This window comes from Amblyomma americanum, chromosome 11 (assembly GCF_052857255.1).
Source record: "Amblyomma americanum isolate KBUSLIRL-KWMA chromosome 11, ASM5285725v1, whole genome shotgun sequence".
NCBI lineage: Eukaryota > Metazoa > Arthropoda > Arachnida > Ixodida > Ixodidae > Amblyomma > Amblyomma americanum.
The window spans coordinates 30,893,135-30,909,258 of record NC_135507.1 but is presented as its reverse complement, the minus strand read 5'-3'; the positions used below and the strand labels follow the sequence as shown (position 1 = coordinate 30,909,258).

At 46.5% G+C, this 16,124-nt stretch overlaps 1 protein-coding gene across 1 annotated transcript in view; it reads right to left on the bottom strand.

The window, feature by feature from the left end:
* Nucleotides 1-282: 282 nt before the first annotated feature.
* Nucleotides 283-16,124, bottom strand: part of LOC144111430 (uncharacterized) — a 28,772-nt gene continuing 12,930 nt past the window's right edge. The window contains 7 exon segments of the mRNA XM_077644730.1: nucleotides 283-651; nucleotides 3,343-3,990; nucleotides 3,992-4,630; nucleotides 6,696-6,820; nucleotides 7,573-7,719; nucleotides 8,852-9,043; nucleotides 15,059-15,316. Of these exon segments, the coding sequence (XP_077500856.1) occupies nucleotides 415-651; nucleotides 3,343-3,990; nucleotides 3,992-4,630; nucleotides 6,696-6,820; nucleotides 7,573-7,719; nucleotides 8,852-9,043; nucleotides 15,059-15,316 (2,246 nt within the window). The 3' untranslated portion in view covers nucleotides 283-414.

The window sequence follows — 16,124 nt, the reverse complement described above, 5'->3', positions numbered from 1 at the left end:
TCAAGCTCTGTAAAAAAAACAAATCACCACTCTTCTCAAGGAGCAAGGTGAACCAAGCATGCATCTTAAGTTGCATAAGTAATGTGAGACTCTATTATGCTTGCACTGCGATATGGTGCAATGTCGCTGAGAGAAACGAGCACACAATATGACATGTCTCAAAGGAACATTGTACAAGGCACCTAATATGTGGTGCCAGGTACATGAATGTAAAACTCAATCACGGCATTGAAGTCGGCTTACTTGCCTTTGGTCATACACTGACAAAGGAATGACAGGAAGTGGAACAAACGAGTGGACGAATTTTGAACACAGGATTCAACTGAAAACACTGCGGTCAGTCCTTTTTTTTTTTAACGTGTTGCTAATGTTGGTTCTTGTGTCTGTCCGAGAGAACAGCCAAGTTGAGAGCTCCTAAGCCAGCCTCCTGTTGACAATGGCATTCTGGAGCCAGGGCTGAAGCATCAGTTCGTCAAAGCAACACAGCTGCCACTGACGCCCGATTGCGGAGACCACGAGGTAGTGGTGCCTCTTTGAGCGGTAGCTGTGCCAGCGGATGTTGACCTCTTCAACCCCCGACCAGCGGCAGAGCAGCTCCTTTACTGTGTCCGTCTGTTGCCGCACCATGTCCCAGAAGGGGGAGTTTTGAACCTGGTCATCAAACCAAGAGTTGTTGCTGGACATTTGCTTGGCAATGTGACGAAGCAAAGCAGCCACTAAGGCTGTTTGTTCTCAACCTTCTTAGCCATGGGGGACCTCGGCGAAAGGTGCTAAGGAACGCCACGTTTTCTGGCTTTCGTTCCTTCTTTACCATGCAGGGGCCGACACCGCAAAAATGCCAAATTTAATAACTCTATACTGAAAATGTCTGTTATAAGAAATCACAGAATGCTCAATCACAGATAACGTCACAGCAATCACAGATACGTCTCAGAGTCCCAAATTAAACAGGGTAAAGGGTATTTAGGTGTTCGGGAGCCCAAAGAGCACTAAAAAAAAAAACCCATAGGTTCCCTGGAACTTAGTTTGGGAACCGCTGTGCTAGGTCAAGCAAAATAAAGCAGAACGAGCCAGAGCAAACCAACTACATATGACATCTATAGCAGCATTCACTTGTTCTTATTTTGGAACAACAGCTCGCAATTCTTAATCCTGGTGCACGTTAGCCGGGCCGCCCTGTGTATGCCGTGGCAAGTGAAAGCCTCACCTTCATCTTGTGCCACACAGAGGAAAAGTTTTTACCAAATATTTTTAGCCACAGTTTCTTCCAGCCTTTGTGTCAACACTCAACAGAGCAGCGGACTCTAGCCCTGGTTGCCTTATTTCCTTTCCATGCCATAGGTCAGCATAGCACACTTTGAGGCCACGTTATGTTTAGCCCGTTATGGAAAGTTTTCCTTGCCATATAGTTGCATGACAGCATGTATAATCGTACAAAAAAAAAATCAGCCAAACAATTCTTTTACACTAAATGAAGGCACAAATAAACTACGAAGATAATGCAATGCAAACTCAGAGCATCTACTAGCTGTCATGAAATGGTTAGTGTCAATTCAAGCTTTGTGAACTGTCGACCGCAGACATAAAACTTAAAACATGATGGCACTGACAGAGCACCAGCGCTTAGTAAAACAGCTGCAATACAAAGTTCCTAAGAGATGCTTGCTGCAAGTAAGATTGGCAAGTGCTATGAAATTGGTTGCTTGCTAGGCATGATTATACTGCTTACTGTTGAAATAACGAAATGAAGACCATTAATATAGTATGTTCCTAGTGAAGTGGTGCCTTCTGAACCTCTACACAGTTAACTGCAACTGTATATGGGCAAAAACAAACAAAAGGCAAGCAGTTCTCTGTCCAGTGGTGAGTTTGCAAGCACCCCTAGCAAGCAATCTTTTCAGCTGCATGGTTGTAAAACATTTTTAGTCTATCTCTTAGTCGAGAGGAGGTGCAAGCAAGGCTTCTACTGCAGGACCAGCATAGTGCACTCTATTACGGATCATGCAGCATGCTAAGTGCGCTATTTGAATGGCCTTGGCCAAGTCCTTTAGCCGTTGGATGTATCCTCACCTTAGCCAGCTTTTAGCTGCTCAGCGATGCTCGGTCTACTTGGCTGCTTTCTCGGATTGACAAGCTACCTCCATTGGCTGCTTCTCTTCTCCGAGCTGGGCAGCACACCTCGAGTCCCTCGCCACATTTAGTGCTTTATGTACTGCTCCGTACAGCTGCTTCTCTTCTTTCTTTTTGCACTCTGCAGCATGCTCAGCATCTCTCGCTGCTTTCACACCTTGACGTGCCTCAGCATTTGTCCACTTTGCTTTGGTCACTGCGATGTCTTTGGCCGGCTTCTCGCCTTCACATGCTGTCACATAAAGCTGGTGTTGTCGAGTCGACCCCTTTCCTGCTCTACTTTCAAAACCATGAAGCATCCCCTGTCTAGAATACACTCGTATCTCATGGTTAATCCGGTTCCGTTGTATTGCCACAGTACTAATGCAGCCAAACATTTGAAAGCGCAAAAACAAACGGCTGAAGGATGACGGTCACGACTGTCTGTACCCTTTCGCTTTGCGTCAAAATGGTGGGCTGCAACATCGCCTGTGCTTTCAAGGAGCAACTAGCAACACACTAAAAGTGGCGCCACGTGTGTTGCACACTCGCCAACTTAGTCACTAGCAAAAAATAATGCTGTCTAGCTACATACGAACTGCAATGCACAGTGCAAGTGGTCACAGCAATGGCCGAGTGGTCTCAAGCAGTAGATACGAAGCTGTTTGATTTGCACGCTTGAATCTTGCTTGCAGTGCAGGGGAAATTTTTCTGCTGGGTGCCATCAGGACGGAAAATTGGGCTTCGGTGGCCGTCAGTTTCGGCACCAGTTCCGAAGTAAACTTTGCTATGATTTTGGGAGAATGTATGAGTGACTGTGCTGGTAATGGGAGTGAAAAGCATTTCATGGTTAAAATGCACGTATATTGTCATGAGAAAGTTGATTCTTTTCCAATTTTTTTTTATACATTTACATTAATATGCACCAGTTGCAATGGCTTAATGACTACGAGGCTTTGCATTTTGAGGCCATTTCGACGATAATAAAGAACAAGAATGTGCATAGACCAAGACTGTGGTGCACACTGAAGAAATATTATGAGGTCAAAGTTAATTTTATGCTTTTAATTATAGCCTCCCTTGGCACTGCTTTGGCACATGAAAGCATATTAGCAGATTCAGTAGAATGCAATTCAGGTGCAGGAGATATCACGCAAGCTATTTGATGCCAGACAAGCACATAAAGACAAGGGCACCCTTCTGTGCAAGAAAAAAAAGTGGCATGCCACTCACGTTTATGCGGATGGGGTCGGATTCCTGCACCTCCTGCATGCTGTCATGGAGATCAGGGTCACAGGGAAGGTCGAAACAGCAGACGTCCCTCGTGATGACCAGCCTGGAGTAGCAATGCAAAGCAGCCAGCGTTAGCTTGTGCAGTTGCGTGACGCTGCATTCTGCACAGAGCGGTAACCCCGTCGGTGCAGAGCAGACATAGCGGAGGAACCCGCAGACAAGGTCACCGGCCGTTGGTGCACACGAGTCGCCTCCGCAATATGGGCTGGCGTTCTGCGCAGCGGACAGCACTGGTTCAGACTGCCTGCTCGATAGAAACTGCTGGAATGTCCTTGAGAAGCATGCCGAGCAAATCTGGCGGACCTGCCCACCAGCGTCCTGCAGCAGGTTTTCCTTCCGTGCCCATGCACGCAGCATGTCTAGTGCAGCGTCACTCGCCGAGTTACTCGAATGAGCAAAGTTGTTTATTTTCGCGACCAACAAGTTTCGCGACGACAGCGTCGGTGTAGATGCTGCATTGCTTCGCTCCCTCAAAAGCAGCAGCAAGGCATCGGTTATGCACCATGGCAGCCCTAAGTGGTGCTCCTCCAAATATGGAATCGTGCAAGTCACCATGTACCAGGCCGATGCCATCTCGAGCTGCGTTTTTTTCCGTTTGCTGGCTCGGATCTCGCAAACAAGCCGCCTCGACGTCTTTGTGGAACTGCTTTTGCATCACATCAACAAGCTCCCTATACTGCTTCGCAACTAGGGTCTCCACGCTGGTCTTATCCTGCTTGCTCTTGTTGTAACGCGACACACTGCTGATGACGCCGGTCACCACCTCAGCCTCACTCTCGATGCCGTGCTGATCCAAGATCTTCTGCATCATCCACTCGTAATTGAACATGGCATCCTTTGCAGCACTTCGATGCTTCTGCCATCCAGGGTACTCAAACAACGCAGTGTGGAAATCGGCTGAGGTGAATGCCAAAGAGCAGCTGCCAATGAGCGCCTCGTTCAGGCGGAAAAGCTCTCCAAGCACTCTGACAGACCTGTAAGTTGATTTGGTTCCCCGCTTGCGCATGAAGTCGGGATACTTCTGGGGCCTTTCAGCCATTGTGAGTGCTGCAGAAATGCCAGTCTTTGCAAAGTCGAGGCAGACTGAGATCTTTTCGGCAAGTCGCATGCAAGTTTCGGAGAAGATCCCGTCCAGGAGCTGATCTGCCCAGGCTAAGTGAGCGTTCGACATAATGCCAACACTGTCGTTGAGGATGTACTCACACAGGAACCGAATGATGTCATCATCCTGCAAAACGCCAAGGCAAAAACACGGTGCATTAAAATAGACAGGACGCAACTACTGGATGCACTCATACAATGAATGCACCTTCTTTCATTTTGGAAACACATCTCCCAATTTTTTGTAAAATTTTTGAAAACAAAGGTGTTTTCATTTGCATGCAAATGAAATCCAAGCACAGCAGTGCAAATGCAGATGTGTGTGCATATGCGCGTGAACTTGCAAGCATTTTCAAAGCTGCATAGTAATCTCACATATCTGATAACTCAACAAAGCATGCATGCAGAAACCAATGGTTGGATATAAATCGAGAACAAAGCAGAAAATTACCCTCAAAGAAGTCTCATCAATGAACCAGCACTGTCGATCTGTAGTCACAACATCATGATTAACTACACTGCACCTGCTGGTATGGCATCACAAGTGACTAGCAGGTGGTAAACAATTAACTGCGAAGTCATGACAATTGGTCAGGGCCATTGGTTGCGCATCTCTTCAATGGCAACAACCATGGGGGTGAATGAAAGTAGGCTACAAAAATAGGAAAATGGCAACTGCATTAAATTTCTGTTTGTAGTAAAATTCCACTGTTTAGCTTTTTGTGGCTTTGAAGATGTTTGTTTGGCCAGAGAAGACACACGTTACTGCTGGAGAAATTGGGCTTGAAATATTTTTTCTTGCCACTTGATTAAATCTCTATTAAAATGGCCTGCTATGGTGATGCCAGCGTCTCATTTTCTGGCCCTTTATAAATTATAAAAGCTCAGTTTACCAAAAAAGTATACACCCTCTGTCATTAGAATGCGATGATAATCGATATAGGCCAACTCCAATTAGTGCTTGCTCTCGGACACTTCGACCTACCTGAGAGATGAGTTAAATAACCATGCTTTGTTCTTCAAAAATCACAATTTTTGCACAACTCCCGTAATGGTGAATATTCCTGGGACTTGATAAATGCTTCAGATTAGTTTTTGTAGCTCCAGATTAAGTGAGATGACTCTGTGTGTGAGGATGCTTTGAACTGAACAAGATGTCCAACGAGCGCAAAAAATATGAACAAAGAACAATACTTAAACAGCAGTTACAATGAAAATTATTCTTGAAAACTGTGAGCTGGTTCTAAAACCGAACCAAATACTGTTTTAATGCGCTAAGTTCTTTGCAAAAAGACGCGACACAAGCACTAGGAACGTCACCTTTACAGGACAGAGAGCTCCGTCCTGTGCAGCTGATGTTTCCTAGTGCTTGTGTCGTGTCTTTGTGATACCAATTTCTTTTATTGTTGTTTAACTAAAGTGCAATTTTTATGCAACAGTAAACTGTGCTCTCAGTGTGGCACAGATGAACAAAGCCAAGAAAATCCTCTAGAGGTATGCTTGCTTCAATGCGTAGTCGGAGCTCTCCCGATGCTGTAGGATGGATGGATGGATAAGGCTGAACCCTTTAAATCGGGCAGTGGTTCAAGCCACCTAGCCATGACTTGTGAAATTTTACTTTTGTCTTGATTTTAGCCACCAATCAGATAAGCTTCGCTTGGTTACTTCTACCCGCTTAAAATCTGATTTTGTATTGTGCATTTATATTGCCACCTGGTGTCCCCAAGTGGCACTTAAAGACAAGGAAGTTTACGATTCACATGCTCTAGGAGCTAGAATGCTACTTGTGAATAGTGCTTTGTCCCTTTGTTCCATGGCATATTGAGGTGCTAGGCTACAATATGGCATTCACTAAGTGAATGCTGTACGATAGGGTCTATACTGGCCAAGGCAGCAATCTTTCACGTGGCATGAGAATACATATCAGCCGGAAGTATATCCACTCTGGCCTATACGGCAGTTTCCTCAACCACCACTGTGTCAGTCAAACAGTAAAACTTGCCGGAAGTACTGACTTCAGTTGATATGAAGTGCTGTTGAGAGCTCAAAAGGCAGCTGGCATTGCCATGTAACACCACTCAACTGGCTTCGAGGTCAGCTGTTACTCAGCTGAACTGCTGTTGAAAGTGTCTGTCTAGAAAGGTAGTATTAGTTGAAAAAAATTTTTAAAAATAAGCTCGGTCTGCACTGACCAGATTTCCAGTAGAAAGTGCTCCGACTGATGTGTCACTGAAAACCATTGGATCCCTGTTTGATCCAGGGAAGTAGAGCTCCTTCTGCCAAATCACGATGTATTCGTCTCCATCAAGGTCTGAGCCTGCATGCGATTACAGTGAGATAAAGGTCACCACAAAGTTCCATTTATCAACCGCAAGGTACTGACAAGACAACTTCACACACAGAAACAAACAAAAGATAACAGTCTTGGAAACTTAGGAGAGAGAGGACAGGGAAACAGCAAAATAATAATTTTGTGTATCTTATACTGTTGTTGTTGGTGGTGAGAAAAAGTAATCGAGTAACCAGTTCAGATGAATAATTTTACAAACCAGAAGACAGCATACACCGGTGGGATCTGATCCCATGAGCTCCACATGTCACGTGAAGTTATCGACGAGCTGAGCAATGTCGACAGTCATTTCCTGGCCTACCTGAAACTTGCAGCATCACTGTAGTCACTGTTCAGCTGTAAAAACCAAAACCGAAACTATATGTGTGAAGGAATTCTAAATTCCTTCCTGGATGCAGGTGAATTCCACACGGTGGTCCATGTTTTCTAATGTCTTGCGCATCATTGCAATGAACCCACAAAAAATATTTGCTGTTGCTACCTTTTAACAAGTAATAACACATCCCAATCATCCATGGACATCCATCAAGTGTCCGAACTAGATCGTAATATCCAGCACTGGGTGAGAACGTCTGCTGGACGCACAAATGCGATCTGGATTCAGACATCCAGATTGCAAATAAGGCGCAGTCTCCAGATGCATGGTTTTTTATGCTGCCAAGATGAGCATCCCTCCGAGGCACTTGCTGTTAGGCCCGCCACGCTCCTCTCGAACATACCTGCCATCTCGTTGGGGTGTGGCCGGGGTCCCTTGGCCGGGAACACAATGCAGTCCCTGATGTGGCGCAGGGCAGGTACATCCACAGCTTCAAACTTGCGCACATCTCCGGGATGAAGACAGGGGCATTTGGTCACCAACACGGTGCCTGCAGGGAGCAGCATCAAGATGTCAAACTTGGTGCGTGGTGTCCTAGAGAGTGCCACACGTAATATAACAAAGGGTGGCACACGACATGATTTAATCTCTGGCGGTTGCATGAAGCAGGAGTGCTACGAGGGTGGAAGGCAGCTTTGTGAGCCGCCTCTGTCGCCACTATTTCTGTCAAGGTGCAGTTTTTTCACTATTAACAGTATTAATGCGTACAGTTCAACTTCTTTATCTATTGCAAGTTTCACTCAATGCACAGGATTGTGCTTCTTCACGCCTAATACAGCCATAGCTCTGTGATAGTGGCTGCGGTCAAAGCAGGCTGCTCCAGCCAGAGCCGTCACGATATTGAATGCAAGTAAGCTGGCGCTTAATATGAAATATTATTCAGAACGCATTGTGGGTGCTGCATTTGGTGAATGTTAGCAAGCAGCTAACAAGGAATGTTAACGTAATTCCTGCCATCACCTCAATTTAGCTTACTGCTCATGCGAACTTTCATGTAGAATACTCTGCGCATTCAGACTGCTTTTTAAGCTTGCAAAGCATTGCATACATTGCAATAATTAGGGGATTTACGTAAAAATGAAGTGAACATGTGCATAAATTAGAATGAAGTATAAAAACAAACATTTGACTAAACAAATAATAGCATGTGCAAATTGAACACGAAAGCAAATACACAACTTTATGCAGCCACAGAAATTACTTACATCTCCTTATCTTGAGGTTACTGATCTGCTTAGAGCTGTCTTAGTGCCCTGATGTAGCTTGATTCAAAGATACGAAATTAAACGCAAGCGAGATAGCATGAAACTGCAATTTCGAGGTCCCTGTCATAAGCATAGCACTAAAGCCTGGGAACAACACTTTGCACCACCAAGTTGTGTATCATAATATTCTATTTCTATTTTGTGTATCATAATATTCTATTCTGATTTCTGATAGGTAAGAATTGCTACAGGAAATATATCAACACTTCCAGAGTAGAGAGAATGGTTTTCGTAATTTGAATAACCAGCAGTGAGGTAGCAGCATAACTTAACTAGCCATTCAAAAGGCATTTCCTACCGAGGTAACCAAAGCCTTAATGCAACAGATATTGTTAGCAAGATTGCGCGTGGACATACCTGTGAGCACCTGGGTTTTAGGCATGCTGCTGTCGCCACCACTCGAAGCACTACAGTTGAGGTCAACGCCCAGGTGTGTGAACTGAACAAACACTTGACCGTACTCAAGGGTGCCGGTCTCATCGAGGACACCGAGCATGTTACGGCCTTTCTCTGGAGATATAGCTATTCGGCTTTTCTCCTTGAGCCCATCTGCAAAAACAAAAAATAACAAGTCGTGATTTTTTTCCCTCTCTCATCGATGTTGTTAGATCCTGATGTTGACATGAAGTGATAGTGGGCGGGTCTCGTGAGGGACCCTGATGTGTGTACTTCGAGACTGGTGACTTCGGACAGGTGTGCAGGTCTTCTGACAGTGAGACACTTGAAAGACTTTCCTCAAGAAGTTATTTATTAGAATATGTAAAAAAACTGTTTTACATCAGCCAAAACATCTCTGACCTTCTCCTTTAACTCAAAAGACCTCAAACTTCCACGACTCTAGACCATCGCCGGCCACCGCATGGCCGATCTGTCCGGCCGCCGCTCGAGGAGCTCCCTCCATTCCCTTCAAAACCCCATTCTCAGCAGATAGACAATTCTACCTTCAAGACTTACAAGCTTAGCCAATAGATGATTCTCCCGCCATCTTTCAGACTTGAGGTATGACAACTGAACAGAAAAGTACACAATATCAAACACACGCCTCAGTGTAAGCCACCATGGCTAATTAGACGACACTACGACGAAAAGAAACAAACGCAAGTTCAAACACGCTTCACTGTTAGCCGGTCTGGCTAGCTAGCCAGGAAGAATAAAAAAAACGCACAGCACCACTCTACCCAGCTCATCCTGTTGTCGTCTCGTTTTTGAGACCGACCTGAAAAACAAACCGTCGCTCACTTTGGCCGAGGAACACGAAACTCGTGTGTCGTGCTGTTTTGAGAGTCTTCCACCCCCCCACCCCCCCTTGTCGGTGCTTTCCATTGATCCCCTTTAGCGGCACTCCTCATGTCTTCCCAAAGTGTACCCTAGCTGCATCGTGACAGAACACAAGCCCAATTATGCCTGCTGGAGTAACTGATTGAATGAAGAGAAGCAGCAAACCTTTTAGCTACAAGTTAAAAGCTGTCACAGGATGACAGAAAAAAAAAAAAAGAGCATACCGTACTTATTCGAACCTAGGCGGCCTCGCTTCTAAGCCGACGCCTCAAAGTTGAAGACCAAATAAAAAAACGTTCCTCGAATGTAAGCTGGCCAAAAAAAAAAGTTGCAAACGACAGCTGCGGCAGCAAGCAAACGGCATTTATTTCCATGAACTGGATCCCGCTCACTCGTCCTCGTCATCGCTGACCTCCTTATCCTTGTCCTTTTCTAGAGTGCAGAATCTTTTATGCCGCCAAGTGCATCGGAAACGCTGCAGTTTCGGAACGACCACGCTACCAAGCTTTCCGGGATGTGATCGCAGGCTGCAGTGATCCAGCTAGCTACAACTCCTAGCAACGCGCACTTGATACAGCCTGTTGGAGTTAGCTCACGCATTTCACTGGTCCCGTGGAGTGCTTCATTCGCTTGCCAGCTGTCTCACTTTGGTCTGTAGCACTTCTGTGGCCACTGGAAGTGCTGCTCACCTCTGTGATTTGATGAAATCTGCCAGTGCTGATTCCACCTCGAGATGGCAGCGTTTCTTCACAGCTTTTAAGGCCCTCCTCGTTGCGACGCGAGCAAAGAGTTCCATCAAAATACAACAAGAAAAATCCTCGAATCTAAGCTGACCTAAGAGTTTCATATCTCGTGTTTCTAAAAAAATCATCGGCCTAGATTCGAATAAATACGGTATGCCCTATCTGCCACTGGACTCGCAACTATGGATGCAATCTGCTTTTGCATAAGAAAAAGCTTCAAGTCCAATGAATCACACTTAAGGACCAGTCACAAGTCTACCAGTTACTTCAGTGTTGGCAGTATGGGGCTAAAGGAATAACTTCAAGGAACCAAGCGACTCGGAGTGATTACAGAAAAAATATGGACACTAACTTGTGCACGTGGTACACGAAAAGTGGTCAATAAACTTTGCCCACTGGCTTATGGACAAACTTTTTTAAATCAAAAGGCAGAACTGAAAAAATGTTACACACAAATGAATGTACAGAATGCCCTCTTTCTCCAAAGCACATTGGTTTTTCAAATAATCAGTGATGATGTTCAAACACATGTTCAGGATTTTGAAGGCTTGATTGACATTTTGTGTTGCGGGCACATTTAACTTGACACTAAAAAGTATCAAATTTGCTTGTGTTGTATTGTGCTCCCTCCCTGTAACAACTCTCAAGCGAGGGTTACCAATAATTAAATAAATAAATAAAATAAATAAATAAATTCCAACCAGTTGCTATACAATATGTACAACGTATGAGTGTGTACGTAAAAAAATTGATTTTGGGGCAGTCACATAATCTAATATATCTAGCTATGAGGGGAATCCATGCTCTATCCGCTGGTAATGATACCATATGACTGGGCCATGAGATCGATCCACAGTGAACTTTTTTCGAGAAAACGCATCCCGTAAACTTTTGCTCACGATAGTACTTTTGTCGCCAGTACACTAGCTCCCAGATGCCATCATATAAGTATACACGAGAAAGCCCGATGAAACTGACGGCACACCACATTGGTGGCCCCTTTGTTGGATGTGAGACTGTTGTGACCCTTATTCCCATTTTCCACCGTCTTGGGCAATGACCAGAACACCAAGTGTGTGAAGTTTGGGCTGTAAAGAGAGCCACCTTCATTCTTACATGATGACAGACATTTATGATGCTGGTGAGGTGTTATGCTCCTGGGAAAAGAGGCATTCCAAATATCTCAATCAAGCATAACCGTCTATCTACTGAATCTCGGTGAAGCAGCTGCAGTCCAGAAGGCAGGACAAAAATACCACACTTTTCACATTATATGCCTCTGTGATGTCCCTGAAGATACGACGTTGACTCACGAGGGTGGATACCGAAGAGATGCGCACAAGTTGCATGGATAGATGAGTGAGAAAGAAGGGGACAGAACTGGGTCCTGCGATGGTACGACTAAGGGACGAGGCAAGTTTTAGCCACGGAGGTGAAAACTGTGAAGCCTGAAGAAAGTGCCTGGGCCGGCATAATGTTCCGAGGATGGGGTGCGTGACCAGCGTGGTAAGACTGCAACCAGGAGCTCAAGGAATACGACACAATGTCATAGACATATAGACAGACCAGCTGCTCATGGTCAACACGTTGACCATTGACAAAATCCTCAATTCTAAGCTGACTTAAGAGTTTCACATCTCGTGCGACTGTAATACAGAATGCCATGGCAATAGCCTCGTTAGATTAGTTACCCGATATTAGCTTACATACACGGGTTTTTTTTTTTTTTTTACAGTGTTAAGGCTCCCGTTCTGCAGAAAATCCAGCATCGTCATGAGCGAAAAATCCCCGGAGTAATAACAAGGTGGACCACCTAGGTCACACGACCTTGTGGCATCATCACAACCTACCCACCAATATTGTGAGCTGAGAGACATGGCAGGTGACAGTTAAATTAATGATAGGTCATCAGGAACAGCAACCTGGGTCGCACAAGCCCGACTGATGGCAGCACCTGCAACCGCAGTGCAGTGGCGCATCACTTCGCCACTCCACTGCTGCGCCAGAAGCGGCATGATGACTCCCAGGGATCTACGAGTGTAAAAGTCGACAATGACCAATTCTGCATATATGGGCATTAATTAACCCATTACGTTATCGTGTCATGCCCTTAAGGCAGAACTGAAGCGTCCCCTCCAATTTTTCTGCTAGAACATTATTTCTGCCTGTGCTCCCACGGCTGCCACAGTCAGTGGGGAGTTGCCTATATGCATAATAATGGCAACACCACACACATACCGTATTTACACGATTGTAAGTCGACTCGAATGTAAGTCGACCCCCCCAATCGCATGTCCGAAAAAAAAAAACACCGGTGGAGCGCTTCAAAAACGAAAATTTATTGCGTAGATGGGCTATTCATCCTCACTTGAGTCATCTTCAGTGGTACTGCTGTCGTCGTCGTCGCCGCTGCGATCCCACAGCACATCGTCCTCCATGGAAAGCCTGCATTTCCTAAATGACCGCACCACGACATCGCGTGGAACGGCCGCCCAAGCGGAAATCACCCACCCGCACACAGCGGGCAGGGAGGCTCTCTTCACGCGCCCCGTTGGCGTAAGTTCCCGCCCTTCTGCCGCCAGCCACTCGTACTCATGCCGGAGCAAGTCCTTGAATGGCTTGTTAATGCCAATGTCTAGCGGCTGCAGCTGCCCCGTCAGACCGGCAGGAATCACCAGCATATCTGTATCTTCTTTTCGGAGCTCTGCCTTCACTTTCGCGGTAAGGTGGCCGCGAAATGAGTCCAGCACGAGGAGGTTCGGATTGCGATTTTTGAGGGAGGCCCCTGGCCTAAAAAGCCACACCCGACGGTACCAATCAATAACTAAGTCGTCCGTCATAAAGCCTTTTTCGTTCACTCGCACAATCACACCTTTCGGGAACATTTCCTTTGGCATAGTTTTTCATTTGAAGACGATGTACGGTCGGAGCTTTGTGCCATCTGCCAATCATGATAGCATAACAGTGAACTGAAGTTTCTCGTTTCCTCTCGTGAGAAGCTTAACCTCGCGAGCTCCCCTCACGCTCACTGTTGAGTTGCCCGTCATGTCGAAGTAGACAGGAGTCTGGTCCACATGGCCGATTTGGCCGAGCAGGTATCGCCGCGAGTCGCGGAGCTCGAGGTAGTGCCTATGGAAGGCGAAAACTTTCTCCTCATAAGCAGCAGGCAGCTTCTGGCATACACTAGTACGCCGACGAAGAGAGAAGCCAGCCCTCTTCATAAATTTCGAAGCCCAAGCCCTGCTGGCTTTGAAGTCTGTTCGGAGTATTCCAGCTTCCGCAGCAAAGACCCGGGCTTGTTGCTGGAAGGGACCGATCACGTATTTCGGTGACATACGCTGCAAGCTTGACCTCCAGCTCCAGAAAGCGTCCCGACTTCGGCCCGCGGAAACCTCTTCTCTTGGAGTCGCAATCGAAAATTTTGTCTCGCTGCTTCCGCCACTCCCGCACCAACCGTTCAGAAACGTAGAACTTGCGGCCCGCCGCGCAGTTGTTGGTTTCTTCGGCATAAATGATGGCCTCCCTCTTGAACGCTGCAGTGAATGAGCGCCGAATGCTTTTCGAACCTGGAGAGCTTATGGTGAAGCACGCGGCCGGCAGTCGAGTCAAAAGCACCAACTCCAAGCACCACCAAACAAAGAGTGATCGGTATCAGGGCGTCGGCTCTTCCAGCAAACATCGGCATTCCCCAGAAGCGCCGCTGTTACGTATTGCGCAACCAACTGAAATAGCGGCTCTCCTATCAGCTAGCAACACTCCCGGGCGCTGGCGCAGACTCCGCGATTGGAACAGCGGGACAGCGGCCCTCCCAGCGAGTGAAATGAAATGAAATTGGTTTGGGGAGAAAGGAAGTGGCGCAGTATTTGTCTCAAATATCGGCGGAAACCCAGTTGTAAGGGAAGAGATAAAGGAGGGAGAGTGAAAGAAGAAAGGAAGAACGAGGTGCCGTAGTGAAGGGCTCCCGAATAATTTCGACCACCTGGGGATCTTTAACCTGCTGTACTGACATCGCACAGCACACGGGCGCCTTTGCGTTTCGCTTCCATCGAAACGCTGCCACCGTGGTCAGGTTCTAACCCGGGTATCCTGTTCAGTAGCACTGAACCATCGCGGTGGGTAACGGTGTGTGCAGTAAAAATAAAAAATGAAAAATCCTGGCCAAAAAGCCCGCGGAATACCTGAATGCTACGCTTGGAGCCGTAGAGCAAACAAAAACTTTTAACATCGCAGTAGCGTCCCTGATAGATTGTTTTACTCGCTTTTATTGGCAGTTCAAGGTTTCGTTTCGATTGTAGGTCGACCCCCCCACTTCGGAATTTTAAATTTCAAAAAAGGGTCGACTTACAATCGTGTAAATGCGGTATTTTTCTTTATTTACACAGTGAACAGACAGCATGCACCCATGAATTCAAGTTAAGGCGGCACAATGGGCAGGATGCAAGGAAGGGCCACTCATGGGCCCGCTGTGTGACCGAACTGGCTCGTAATTCTCACTCACTTAACTACACTGGGGGCAACACTTATAAAAGACAAGTGTACTTGCCAAACATGCTCTTGTAGACGGCCAGCATGAGAGAGCGAGTGAACGGCTCTTGACAAAGTGACATTCCACCCATGCGCAGCTTGGAGAAAGGCAGGCTCGTGTGTGTGTAGGTGCTTAGCACCGGCCATGCAGTGGCATCACTGACGAGCGCATCGCACAACTGCAGCACCATGTTCTGCTGGAGGTGCAAGAAGACCCTGTCCGGAACACCCAGCTGCTCAAGGATGGTGATCAGAGGCCTGTTCAGGTATACCACAGCTGCAGAGGGCAGAGTGGCAGTTAGACAGTGATGATATTACAGCACAGATGAGACAACAAAAAAGAGCAAACAAATTACTAGTAAACAATTACGTTGGTTCCCATTCTCAAGTGATACCAGAGAAAGCATGAACAGAAACAGAGCAGCATCAGTGTCAAGAAATTTCACCGTCACGAGGATCAGAGATTGGATAAATTGTTGCGGTTAAACAAGGTAGAGGCTGTGCCAATGCGCGCATCACCAGGCTCATTTAGAGTATGAAATGTGAACTGTCAGCTGTGGGGTTTACCGTCCCAAAGTGACGCATGGGCTATGAGGGACACTGTAGTGGAAGGCTCCGGATTAATTTAGACCACCTGGGGTTCCTGAATGTGTGCTGACAATGCACAGCAACATGGGCGTTCTTGCAGTTTGCCTCTGTCAAACAGTGACAGCGCCAAGGGGAGGTGAGGGGTGGCAGGTGCTGCCCCTAAAATCTGCCAGGCAATTCGTTCAGTCCCTGGCAAGGTTATTTGATTCGCAAGACGTGTCCTAAATGTCTTAATTTGTATATTAAATTGTGGCTCTCATCGATTCTTGTGAGGAAATATGCCATGAAAGCATCATGCCGGCCAACTATTTACGCCACACCTCCAGTCCCCTCTCGCATTTGCACCACACCACTACAAATATCCTAGCAACACTCCTGCCATCGAAATGTGGCCGCCGCGACCAGGATTCGTTCCCCCACCCTTGGTGTCAGCAGCTTAACAAGCCACTGAGCCACCACTGTGGCAGGTAGAATCTGGAAGGCTTTGAACAGCCAAG